At 36.5% G+C, this 14,330-nt stretch overlaps 1 protein-coding gene across 1 annotated transcript in view; it reads right to left on the bottom strand.

Moving 5' to 3' along the window:
* Positions 1-14,001, bottom strand: part of LOC119247026 (C-type lectin domain family 12 member A-like) — a 30,596-nt gene extending 16,595 nt beyond the window's left edge. Inside the window, exons 1-3 of the mRNA XM_037513252.1 lie at positions 13,924-14,001; positions 7,464-7,578; positions 5,868-5,966 (exon numbers count right to left, since the gene is read on the bottom strand). Of these exons, the coding sequence (XP_037369149.1) occupies positions 5,868-5,966; positions 7,464-7,578; positions 13,924-14,001 (292 nt within the window). The remainder of the gene's footprint in view (positions 1-5,867; positions 5,967-7,463; positions 7,579-13,923) is intronic.
* Positions 14,002-14,330: the final 329 nt, after the last annotated feature.

Below are 14,330 nucleotides of genomic sequence, written 5' to 3' on the forward strand. Positions count from 1 at the left end.
GCATGAGACACAGGAGAGGTCTGCCGCACCAAGTGGGTATCTCCCCATCTGGCTGGGATCCAACCTGCACTGAAGAGGCTGCGGACTGTGTCACAGTATGCTCAGGTGCCTGTGCCTCTATTTGTAATGTCTTGGTGTCCTCCTATAAACTAGATCCTAGGACAGATCTACATCACTTCCTTAATGAAAATTTTTCATGTTCTTTTACCAACATTTTTCCATGATCAGTAAACCCACAAGAGATCATTTTCTTACAAAGAAAAATAAATAAGGAATCATGCATTTAATTAATGTTATATATATATCATTAAAATTAATTATTAAATCGTTACATGTTAAATTATGACATGTAGATATGACTATTCAATCTTTCAAGAAAATATAAATACAGTATTACATGAGACTCTTACTAAACTTCTAAGCAATGCCTACGTCTCACAGTTGGTAATGCAATAAAGTACAGAGACCATTACTGATAAAATGTGAAACAACTTTTTTGACATTGGAAAGTAGTTAAGAGGGAAGAATGACATAGTCAGGACCTTATTTAAGATAACAAGCATGACTTCAAGTTTTGTCTTTCTTTTTTTATTATTTTTAAGATTTATTTATTTATTTATACAAGCGCTGGGTATAGTCAGAAGCACGGGAGGGTGAGAAAATTCACCAGAGCCAGAGCATGGAGCAGAGCAGGCAGAAGGACCAAGGTACACTGCTGAGAGGAGCAGCGGGGGGCAGGAGAGGTCTGCACGCCATGTGGGGCCCTCCTCCAGTGGCCGGAGAGCAGCCGGGGATCGAGCTGTCGCTGCAAAGGCCGCGGGCAGCTTCGCAACCCAGCGCTCAAACTCTGCGCCACCGGGGAGGCCCAAGTGTTGTCTTTCTTAATAATTTTTCTCATTTATATGTGTAGGAACTATTCAAATGTTACCAGAGTAACTTCCTTACGGAGTACCTTCTGGGTACTAACAACACAGTTAGCAGGAAACACAATTCCAGTTCTTATAGAATATAAATTTTAACTATGAGAAAAAAGATTCGATAGATTAGTAGGGAGGTGGAAGAATGAGTTAATGGATGGATGAATAAGTAGATGATAGTAGATAAATAGATGATAGATAGATAGATAGATAGATAGATAGATAGATAGATAGATAGATAGATAGATAGATAGACAGATCGATCTCAAATTGTGCTATGGTATGCAAAGATTATAATGGAGTTATATTCTAGAGCATAAGCAGTTCAGACCTTACCATGGAATCAGCATGCAAAATCAGTGTTGAGAATGTCACAGGCAGGAAGATCTAGCTCTCAGACCCTAATTAGGGTTCTATTTGAAAAACAGAAAACATTCAGAGTGGCAATGAAATTCTGAACAAGGTGAGAAAAGATATTGGTGGAGATCAAAGAAAAGTAAAGAAAATAGTATTTCTGGCCTTTGTAAGCCAGAGTTAGGGGACTGGAGATTGTTTATTATAGGAAGGGATTTTCAAGCAGGAGGGAGAAATAATATAATATTTTTAGAAAGATTATTGTTACAGAAAAAAGAGGATGAACTGCAGAGCTGCAGTACTGGAAGAGGGAAAATAGAGAGGAACTTCTTGCAGCAGACCAGTGAGAGAGAACAGTAGCTAGATTTACTAATATCAGAGAATGGGATGACTCACGGGATATATTGTGAATACTTTTTGAAGTTAGAATCTGTAGCACACATTTATGAAATCTATGAGAGATTTTTTTTTTAAAGATTTTATTTATTTATTTATATAAGAACCGGGGTACAGGCCAGATGCACGGGAGGGTGAAAGGATTCATCAGAGACAGAGTGGGGAACAGAACAGGCAGACTAATGAAATACACTGCTGAGGGGAGCAGTGGGTGAGACAGGAGAGGTCTGCTGCACCATATTGGACCCTTGCCGGCTGGCCAGGATCAAACTTGGTGCTGCAGAGGCTGTGGACAGCTTCACAGCAAAACGCTCCACCGCCTGTGCCATCTGGAGAGGCCCTATGAGAGATTTTTGACTTGATAAAGTTGTTAAGTAATAATAAGATCAGCATATTTATAGGGAGCTTAGCAATGACAAAAAACAAGCACAGAATATTCTATAATAAAATATCCGCCTTGAATTCTGGTTCTGCTTCTTATCCCTTGGGGAAACTTGAACAAAATCTTTTACTTCTCTGTGTCTTAGTTTCCGCATTGGTTAAAAAAAGAAACAGAAACCCACAAAGTTGAGAAACTCAATGGCTTAAGATTTGGAATACGATTGGAACAGTGCTGGCACATAGCACATACTTGGAGATTGTATTTAAGTATGTATTTGTATTTGCATTTAATGATAATGAGGAGGAAGGAACAAGAGGAAAAAATATTTCTATTTTTACCATTTTAATTTAAGAGGATATTAGACATCTATATGGAAATGTGAAATAGGCATTTGATTTTCTAGTCTGGAAAATCAAGGACAGATCATCAGTGGAGAGTTGGAAGTCACTGTATTTGAATCCAAAGGAATGAATGAGGTAACTTAGCAAAATATCTTTAGTGTCACAAAACAGAGGACCCACAAGAGAGTCCCGGAATATTCCATAAAACAGAGTTTGATCCAGGGCCTCCCTGGTGGCGCAAGGGCTTCAGCACCTACATGGCACAACAGACCTCTCCTGTCTTGCCCGATGCTCCTCTCAGCAGTGTATATCAGTCAGTGCCTGTTCTGTTCCCCACTCTGTCCCTGGTGAGTTCTCTCACCCCTGCACCTCTGGCCCTACCCAGGTTCTTATATGCGTAAATAAATAAATCTTTAAAAAAATAAACAACAGAGTTTGATCCAGGTGGAAATTCAAAAAAGAAGGCTGAGCAGGAGCTGCTATGGTCATAGTGGAGACCAGGGTCACACCATATGTGTCAGCAGCCTGTGTAAAGAAAGTGTGAAGGAAGAGGGATGATGCAACTGTGTGAATGGAGCGCAGGGAAGTCAAATAATAAAAGAGCAGAGATGTGATTCTTGGGGTAAAACAGAGAGGCCATCAGTGGCCTAGATCCATCGTGGTGTCCATGGAACAATGAGGGCAGAAGCCTAATATGGTCCGTTGAGAAGAGAAGGAGCTCTGAAGACCTCGAGTTCATGACCAAAGGTAATGCTGTCCCAAAGTTGGGTTATGAAAGTAAACAGAGAAATGGAGATAAATAGATTTAGTTGGGCAAGTAGGGGGTGTATTTTGTTAAATAGAGTAGTAGAGTATATTGGTGAGAGGACAATGAAGCAGCAGAGAAAGGGGAATCTTATAGAAGAAATGTCTTTGAACAGGTACATGATTGAAATGCACAGCAAAATGAAATTTGTCCTTTGATAAGAGTGAGTATTTCATAATTACCATCTAGAAATAAAACAGGGGATATGAGTAAGAATATGGCAGGAGGGCAGTGTTAGTCGCAGAGAGGGAAGGTGTAGCATGAACTAGGAAGTAAGTCCTCAGGCTTTCCTGGGGTCTTTGAGCTAGGTGTTCTTACTTTCTGTGATGTCCTTTCCACTGAATTTGTGTGGTGATTCCCACTGACCATAAGAGCTGGTCTTCCAGCTTTCTAGACTATAACTCAGTTTTAAATCTTCACATACGGGAGTGCAATTAGAGATTCTCTCTCTCTCTTTCTCTCTCTCTCCAATCATTTATTTTCTCACATCTTAAAATTTATCTTCTATAAAAAGAGGTACTTGCTCCTGTATTTTCAGTACCCGGAATAGTGTTCGACTATAAAAAGTTACTCAAATTAATAAGAAGGTACTCAGACTAATAATTGAATATAAAAATAAATGAGAAAATAATTATTAAGAAAGACGACAGGACCTCACTGGCAGTGCAGGGGGTTAAGCACAGCACTATGAAGCTATCTGCAGCTTCTGCAGGATGAGTTCGATCCCCGGTAGGCCAGGGAGTTGCCCACATGGTGCAGCAGAATTCTCTTGACTCTCCAGCTGTTCCCCTCAGCAGTGTATTTCAGTCAGTCTGCCTGTTCTGTTCCCCACTCTGTCACCGGTGAAACCTCTCATCCCTTGCACCTCTGGGCTATATCCCAGTTCTTGTATGCGTAAATAAATACATCTTTTTTTTTAAAAAAAAAAAAAAGAGAGAGAGACAACAGTTGAAGTCATACGTTTAACCTTAGGTAAGATCCTGACTATGTAATTCTTTTCCTCTTTACTGTTTCCCGAATCTAAAAGAGTTAGTTGGCATTTTACTGGCAATGTTCTCTGTATGTCGCAACATTATTGCATCAACAACAGTGAAATGAGACTAGCTCAGACAGAAGTTTAGGAAACTGGGCTTGAGAATTTGTGTAATTTTCACCAACAATGTCCGGCCATTTGGATAGAGTTCAGAGCAGGTAAATACTTGAATTTAACAAGAATGGAGTTTTTCTAGGGAAAATGACAGCACATTAAACTAGGAGGCAAGAGAGTAAGGGACATTTTTACATAATATAATGTTTATATTATATACTATGGACTTTAAGATGCATAGTGATATAATCAGATGGAACTGAGAAAATAATGAGACATAGATTCCACACTCCAATAGAATGAGAAAATTTCTGAAGTGGAGATTTAGAATAAGATGAATTAGTGGGACAGGAGAGAAAAAAGAATGTGATGGGATACAAAAAGGGTAATTGTTGGCATATAAGGTTATGGTATGCACATTCTCTTACACCACACAAAAAGGAAAAATACGAAGAAAGAAAATAAAATCGAAAATATTGTAAATCCTTAAGGGTCCCCTTAAAAAATATGTATTAAAGGGAAAGACAACAAAATTGAGCTGTTCTATCATGTTGATGATAAATGAATCTGAAATCTAACAATGAAATTTCTGTTCACAGGGAAATTGGAATTTTAACGAATGCTACATTTTGTTGGGAGACACAAATAATGTATGAGGATTCTTCTGTTACTCTCTCTCCTAAGTGCACTAACTCTACCAACTTTCTGTGTTCTCCCGACCTACCTTTTGAGCATTTTTTAATTTAAACACCCTGGTGAATGTGCTGGAGCAGACTGCATGCAAAAGTCCAGGAGCCAGGAAGTCACAATAACATGGGGTTGTGAGCAGGATGAAGACTAGAGTACACTTCATTGAAGGATAACCTGAAAGTCTACACAGCTGGCCCATTTATATCATAATTCAAATTTGTATTGAAAACTACAAAGTTTTCACTTGCATCATGGTTTTCAGTGATGTATCTCCCAGTATTTCTTTCTCTCTTCTCTTTCTTTAGTTCTGATGTCTTTTCTTTCAGCTTAACCTTTTCTATATTTTAGCAAGTTCAGAAAAGATCACTAAAAGAAGTGGAAGAAAGTGAAAATTTCGGATAATATATACTAGAATTAATATAAAGTCAAATGAAAGTATTTAAAGTTCTATCTCTTTTTCTTTTTGTCACTTTCTCCCTCTCTTTTACACACACATACATGCTAGCATTTTCTTATATATAAAAAAAATACAAAGACATGATTTTCTAAATAGCATATATTCCTTGAACTGTGGCATCATTTCATGGAGAAAAAAATTTCACAATGCAGTTATATGAAATATAATTCTAATTGCCTTGAGTGAAATATTAAAAATAGAAAATTTATGAAAAATTCAGTGTTCAAGGTATTGATTAGGACCTTTAAAAAAATCCTTTATAAATGTTAGTATGGACACATTTAATAGTTTTAGTACACATGGGAGGCTTAATTAAAATCTGAAACTAAAATTGAACAATCATTGTCTTCACTCATACTTAGGGAGCAAGCTTCTACCTTTACTCTTCTACACATTAGTTTTATCACATTCCAACACATCTACAGCTCAAAATCTTACCTTTTATGCCAGATTTGCCATATTCTGTTTTACTGGAGTCCTGGAATTTTAGATCTGCATACATAACTTCTTCAGACATTGTTGGCAATGCAAAGAAAGCTTGGGAAAGTATAAAAAAAACTCAAAAAAACAAACAAAAACACTTAGAGTTGAATGTTAAATAGCATCTGTGATTTTAAGCTTGTGGTTCTAAAGCAAAATATAAATTTAATATTTCTGAACTCAAAGACAAACTGCATATAAGCTGTAGGCTGTTGTATTATATAAGAACAAACTGCTGTTGAAGAGCTAACTTATTCAGATGTTCAACTTCCTCTTATCTGTTCTTTTCTCCATTTCTGTATACTTACCAACTACAGAAAGTAGCTTTTAAAATGATGTTGGGATGTTATTCATTTTTTTCAAGGGGTTCACAAGTTCTCAGACACTGACTAGTCTACAGGAATGACCTGGAACTGCAATCCTGTGTGTGTCTAGCCAAGTGCTGTCAGATGAGTTTGCCTTAGTAGAGCAACTGCTCATGTACAGAAAGCAGCGCAGACAGAGGAAGAGTGGAAGCCGCACCCTGTCCCCTTGTTACACAGGTGCCGGTAAGTCTAAGAGGAACTAAGGAACACTTAGCTTCTCTATAACAAAGAAGTATACTAAGGAATCTGGGACCGAGGTAAAATGCATACTAATGGAAAAGGCCCTAGAAACAACAACAGGCCAGAAGAGGTGAGATCAGTTCTTGTTTCTCTGAAAACTGGCTCAATTCATTGACCAAGCTCTCAACTAATCTACCAAAAAGGAGAAAAAAAGGAGTCTAGAGGGCCTCTTAAGTTAGTTTCTTTTAAATTTGACCCCACAATTTTAGAAGCAGGGGTCCATCCAATTCTAGGTCAAGTATGCAAAGCATACTTGGGAATTGGGCAATAATTGTCTTCAAGTTATTTCATAAATTTTTTGAAGTAACACTGCATTATGGCATTGTATAAATTGCAGGTGTGCATCATTGCAAATCAACATGTATCTGTCCTACACAGAGTTCACCACCAATAGTTCGAGTCTATCCTTCACCATACTGTTGTCTATTTGTCCTCATTTATCCACATTCCCGCTTTTCCTTCTGATAGCCACTAATTACAGTCCAGAAATTTGTTTTTGTTTTATTTAGTCCATCTGTTGATTTTCTGTATATACCACATATTAGTGAAATCAAATGATGTTTGTTTTTATCTGGTTTATTTCATAAGTATAATACCCTCTAGGTTCATCCATACGGTTGCAAAGGGCAGGACTTCAACTTTTTATAGTTAAACAGTATTCAGTTTTTGCATATATATGTCACATTTTCTGTACCCATTCATCAGATGATATCTACTTAAATTGTTTCCAATTGTTTGTTATTGTAGATAATGCTACAATAAACATGGGGGGTTGATATAGTGTTTGCATTATTGTTTACCTTTGGGGGTGAATACCCACAAGTATGATGAATCGTAGAATTTCTATTTTTGATTTCTTAATTTCTATTTTTTGATTTCTGTTTTTGATTTGCAGTATGATTTCTCCATACTGCTTTCCAAAACATCTACTCCAACTCACTCATCCTACCAACAGTATATAAGGGTTCTCTTCTCACCACATCGTCTCCAAGATTTGCTTCATCTTTTGGATAATGACCATTCTCACAGCAATGAGATCTCATTGTTATTTTCATTTGTATTTCCTGAATAATAAGGGATTATGAACATCTTACCATTGCCTATTGGCCATCTGTATGTCTTCTTTGGAGATATGTCTATGCAGATAGGACGCCTGTTTTAAAATTGGATTGTTTCCTTGATTGCCATTTTACTTGCCTTGCTCATAATCAGTAGTCTGGTGGCCGGGTCCAGGAAGGGAGTGTTTTTTGGGGTGAGATAATGGGGCCATTTTGCATGTAATTTTCTTATGCAGAAGTTTTCCACATTTTTATGAGATGTTTTACTCTTTTCCATTTTGGTGTTGGTATAAAGGGGATTGTTTACTGTTGACATTTAGTAATAGAACTGATATTGCTGCATTAATATTTTATCCAGTGACAAGGAGTTATATAGTCTGTTTATAAATTATATTTTTATGTACACAATTGTATGAGCTGTAAGTAAAATGTCTTCTTTCTCTTTGCTGCATTTTAAAATTTCTTTTTGTTGCCTCTTTCCACAGTTAGAATCTCAAATAGACTGTGGAAGGTCTTAAATAAAATGATAAAGATCCTTCTTTTTTTAAAGGGCTCTTGATTAAAGTGCAAGTGTAGGGCAACTCTATTGCTCCGTGTGTGGAAATGACATCAAGAGATTCCAGAAGCATAATTTTTTAGCATTTGACCTGCAGATGAGGGATGGTTCTCAACCCCCAAACCTCCCCAAAAACCATTTATATCTTGTTCCAGAGCTCAAAAGAAAAACATTCACTTTTTTCCAGAAGTATAATACAGGTTTAGGTGGGGTTTTTTTGCTAGTGGTTTTTTCCTTTTCTTTTTAATAACAACATTCTCTCTCTAATGCTATTATCAAAGAAGGAAAACATTTGTTTCTATTTTCTGAGAGACTTTATTATATAGTGTTGAATTTTATCAAATGATTTTTCTGTACCTATACAGAATAATGTATTTTCTTTTTCTCTCCCATGGTGTAAATATATCTGCATTCATAGAATAAACCCAATTGGTAAAGATGCAGCACCCTTCCTATTAATGTATATCCTGTATTTAATTTCCTTTGACTTTTCCATAATGTTGGTATTCACCTTGTTTATTTTGGGAAAATCAAGACAAAATAGCTCGTTTCGTGTATTTTTCTTTTTTATAATATTTATTTATTTATACATACAATAACTGGGGTACAAGACAGAGTTATGGGGGCTTGAGAGGATTCACAAGAGACAGAGTGGGGAACAGGACAGGCAGATCGACTGAAATACACTGCTGAGGGGAGCAGTGGGCAAGTCAGGAGAGGTCTGCTGGGCCATGTGGGTAGGCTCCCTGACTTTTCTGTATTTTTCTCTCTTTTTTTTAAATAAATATTTATTTATTCATGCATACAAGAACCAGGGTACAGGCCAGATGTGCAGAGGGTGAGAGGATTCACCAGAGACAGAGCAGGGAACAGAACAGGCAGACTGACTGAAATACACTGATGAGGAGAGCAACAGGCGAGACAGGAGAGGTCTGTCGCACCATATGGGATTCTCGCTGGTTGCCTGGGATTGAACATGCACTGCTGAGGCAGCAGACAGCTTCACAGCACTGGACTCAACCGCCTGTGCCACCAGGAGTGGCCCCTTTTCTGTACTTTTCAGCCAAAATTTTGTATTTATACTCAGCAATATGTCTGTGTCTAGCTGTTAAATTATTTTCTCAGTATTTTCTTTTGCTCATAAGATGAGGAAACAGAAGAAAGTTGGAAAAGCATGAAGTATTAGGAGAGAGGCAGAAAGTTACTCAATCAGCATCTTTATTCCACTTGTCTGGGTCTCCCCCCCCCCCCATTAAGATCCCTCTCCCTGACTCCTGCAGAATGTCTCTGATTTATAGTTGCCTGTTGATTTTGTTTTTACATTTATTTTATTTTTTTTACTGACCCCCTATGTGGGTTCCCTACATTCCTCTTATAAGTGAAACCATCCAGTATATTTATTTTCTTTCTGGCTTATTTCATGGAGCATAATCACTTCTAGCTCCATCCAAGTTGTTGCTAGTAGCATGGGTTTATCTTTTTTGATTGCTGAGTAATATTCCATTGTGTATATTACCTCTTCTTGATCCGGTCATCTAATTTTTGGCATTAGGGTCATTTCCGTATCTTATCTGCTGTAAATAATGCTGCAATAAACATAGGGGTGTAGGTTCCTTTTAAATTCATTCCTTTTGAATGAATGTTTTTGTGTCCTTTGGGTAGATCCCTAGGAGTGGAATTGCTGGATCATGTGGAAGCTCCATTTTTAGTAATTTGAGGAACCTCCACACAGCTTTCCATAGTGGTTGGACCAGGTTGTATTCCCAACAGCATTGTAGTAGAGTTCATTTTGCGTCACATCCTCGCCAACATTTGTTATTGCCTGTTGTTTTAATATGCCATTCTCACTGGTGTAAGGTGGTATCTCATTGTGGTTTTCATTTGCATTTGCCTGATTGCAACTGATATTGAACATTTTTTGATATACCTGTTGGCCATTTGCAGTTCTCCTTTGGAGAAGTGTCTTTTTAATTTTCTGCCCAATTTCTTTTTTACTGTATTGTTTACTTTGTTTTTGTTGAGTAGTGTCAGCTCTTCTTAGATCTTTGTGATCAGTCCCTTAGCAATTGTACTGTGTGCAAACATTCTCTCCCAATCAATAGGATGCCTCTTTGCTTTGGGTAGTGTCTCTTTTGCTCTACAGAAGCTTTTTAGTTTGGTGTAATCCCAGCTGTTCATTTTGTCCTTCACTTTTTTTGCCTTGGGGGTGTGTCTTTAAAGATGTTACGGAGATGTGTGTCATGTAATGTTTTGCCTGTATTTTCTTCTGTATATTTTATGGAGTCAGGTCTTATGTTCAATTCTTTTATCCATTTTGAGTTGATATTTCTGCATGGTATGAGGTAGTAGTCTTAAGGATGTAATTTTTTTTTTAATCTTAAATTTTATTTTTATATTCCCCCATACAATTGCAAACGCCCCATTCTGACCCCAATCCTTCCCCTCCCTCCCCCCCCCCCCCAAAAAGTGTCTCTGGTTCATAGTTTTTTGTTGATTTTGATTTTCACTTTCTTATATTCATTTTCCTGGTCCCTTATTTAAGTTTTCTAGATTCCTGCTATGAGTGAGACCATCCGGTATTTTTCTTTTTCTTTTTGGCTTATTTCGCTGAGCATGATCCCTTCCAGCGCCATCCATGTTGCTGCAAATTGCATGTGTTTATCTTTTTTGAATGCTGAGTAATATTCCATGGTATATATGTACCACATCTTCTTGATCCAGTCATCTACTTTTGGGCATTTGGGTTGTTTCCAAAGCTTAGCTATTGTAAACAGTGCTGCTATAAACATAGGGGTGCAGGTGCTCTTTGGAATTGATGTTTCTGTGTCCTTTGGGTAAATACCTAGGAGTGGAATTGCTGGATCATCTGGAAGCTCTATGTTTAGTAGGTCCAGAAATCTCCACACAGCTCTCCATAGTGGTTGGACCAGTTTGCACTCCCACCAACAGTGCAGAAGAGTTCCTTTTTCTCCACATTAAGGATGTAATTTTAATAGAGGCTAGCTTTAACTGTGATCCGCTATGTACCCAAAAAAAGGATCTTCACTCAAACCAGCTACAAAATTCAACAAGAATAAAGACATATTTTTATGTCTGTACAATTGCTTTCAAATAAGCATGTCATATAGGATTAACTAGTTGATCACTGTGTAAGGTTTTAATTTCTAAATGAAATAATATTACCTAAAACTAAAGAACTAGTACACTTGTTTAAAAAAATAAAAAATGACTTACCAATCTGAGGAGAAAATTATCTCTTTAAGCGTCTTAGAGTTTTCATAATTTTTTTTGGGAGATAATCCTAGCCAAAAGGTAGGAAAACCTGGGATTTTATAAAATCCTGTAAGTAATATAGATGGTTGCTGAAACAATTGTTTCTCATTTCTATACATTACATCACAGCATCATTTAGTACACATAATTATTTAAGATAACATTTTAAACATTATACTATTTTTCAATGCTATTAAAAGAAATTGAGACAAAGTGTTTCTTACTGCAAGCTTGCTTTCAGCATTTTTACATCAATTACCATCTCACATGGAGAAGGAACTACAAATCAGTGAAAAAACTCTTTATTTACCAATCCATGCATAATCACCAACTATATTTCAAATATTAGCATTAAATATTTAATCTGAAAGCAAATAAGGTAATTAATCACTATAAATACAAGTTAATTGAAACAGAAAGAGTAGAAGTAAAATGTAGCAAATTTAGAGTGGTTATAAATAGAAGTCAGAATTAGTCCAGATTTTGTAGTCAAAGTAATAAGCTTTTTTTTATAGTGTAACTTTTTTCTTTGAAGAAATAACTGAATAGATCACTTATGAGTGATCAGATGATCAAGTCACTGTGAATTGATTTTTCCTCTTTTATAAAGTAGGACAAAGGTTCTTACAGTAGTGAAGCTGGGGATTTTGGGGGAACGTACTTTTGCTTACAAAATGAATATATAATTACTCTCTTAGCAATCAGAAATGCCAAGTAATAAGTAAAATGTGGGGCCTCCCTTGTGGCACAGGAGGTTGAGTGCCGCGCTGTGAAGCTGTCTGCGGCCTCTGTGTGGGGGTTCAATCCCAGCTGGCCAGAGAGATGCCCACATGGCACAGCAGACCTCTCCTGCCTCGCCTGCTGCTCTCCTCAGCAGTGTATATTGTCAGTCTGCCTGTTCTGTTCCCCGCTCTGTCTCTGGTGAATCTTTTCACCCTCCCCCCACCCCCACCCCCCGCATATCTGACCTGTATCCTGGTTCTTGTATGCATAAATAAGTAAATCTTTTTTAAAAAGTAAAATGTGGACATTAGGTAAATGTATGAATTTAACCAGAATTGGAGTTTTTCAAGGGAAAGTAACAGCACATTAAGCAAAGTGGTGAAAGAGTAAGAGATATTTTTACATAATATCCTGTTTATTGTATGTACTATAGACTTTAAGCTGCATAATGAGAAAATCACATGGAACTGAGAAAATAATGAGACATAGATTCAAGATTCCCATACAATCAGAAAATTTCTGAAGTGGAGATTTAGAATAAGATGAATTAGTGGGACAGATAGATGAAAGAATGTGATGAGATACAAAAAAGGTAATTGTTGGCATAGAAAATTTATGGTATGCACATCCTCTTATACCACACAAAAAGGAGAAATACGAAGAAAGAAAATAAAATCGAAAATACTGTACAATCCTTAAGGGTCACCCTTAAAAATTATGTATTAAAGGGAAAGACAACAGAATGGAACTGTTCTAAAGAGTTACAATGTTGATGAGAAATGAATCTGAAATTTAACAGTGAAATTTCTGTTCACAGGAAAATTAGAATTTCAAAAAATGCCACATTTTGTTGGCAGACACAAATACTGTATGAGGATTCTTCTGTTACTGTCTCTGTCTCTCTTAAATGCACCAACTCTATCAGCTTTCTGTGTTCTCCAGACCTACCATTTAAGTAATTTTTAAGTAAGCACCCTGGGGAATGTGCTGGAGCAGACTCCATGCAAAAGTCCAGGAGCCAGGAAGTCTGAATAATATGGGGTTGTGAGCAGGATGAATCTTAGGGTACACTTTATTGAAGGATAAACTGAAAGTCTACACAGCTGGCCCATTTATATCATAGTTCAAATTTGTATTGAAAACTACAAAGTTTCACTTCCGTCATGGTTTTCCGTGTTCTATCTCCCAGTATTTCTTTCTTGCTTCTCTTCCTTTAGTTGTGATGTGTCCTTTCATTTAGCTTAACCTTTTCTATATTTTAGTTAGTTGAGAAAAGATGACCAAAAGAAGTGAAAGAAATTGAAAATTTAGGATAACATATACTTCAATTAATATAAAGTCAAATGAAAATCTAAAGTTTTATCTTTCTCTTTTTGTCACTTTCTCCCTCTCTTTTACACACATACATGCTAGCATTTTCTTATATTAAAAAAAAAACTTACAAAGACATGATTTTCTAAATAGCATATACTCCTTGTCCTGTGGTGTCATTTTTTGGAGGAAAAAAAATCACCTTTCAGTTATATGAAATACAATCCTAGCTGTCTTGAGTGAAATATTAAAATAAAAAATATATTAAAAAATTAAGTGTTCATGCTATTGATTAGGGCCTTTAAAAAACTCTTTACAAACATTTTTATGGATGCATTTAATAGCTTTAGTACGAATGGGAGGCTTAATTAAAAACTAAAATAGAACAATCATTGTTACTTCACTCGTACTTAGGGGACCGCTTCTACCTTTACTCTTTACACATTAGTTTTACCACATTCCAACATATCTACTGCTCAAAATCTTACCTTAATCCCAGATTTGTCATATTCTGTTTTATTGGAGTCCTGGAATTTTAGATCTGCACACATAACTTCTTCAGACATTGTAGACAATGCAAAGAAAGCTTGGCAAACTATTAAAAAAAAAAAACCTCAAGAAACAAACAAACAAAAACACTTAGAGTTGAATGTTAAATAGGATCTGTGATTTTAAGCTTGTGGTTCTAAAACAAAATATAAATTTAATGTTTTTGAACCCAAAGACAAACTGCAAGTAAACTATAGGCTGTTGTGTTATATGAGAACAAACAGCTGTTGAAGAGCTAATTGATTCATGCATTCAACTGCCTCTTATCCGTTCCTTTTCTCCATTTCTGTATACTTACCAACTACAGAAAGTAGCTTTTAAAATGATGTTTGGATGTTATTCATCT

This window comes from Talpa occidentalis, unplaced genomic scaffold, assembly GCF_014898055.3.
Source record: "Talpa occidentalis isolate TD23 unplaced genomic scaffold, MPIMG_talOcc4v2.1 talOcc4.16, whole genome shotgun sequence".
NCBI lineage: Eukaryota > Metazoa > Chordata > Mammalia > Eulipotyphla > Talpidae > Talpa > Talpa occidentalis.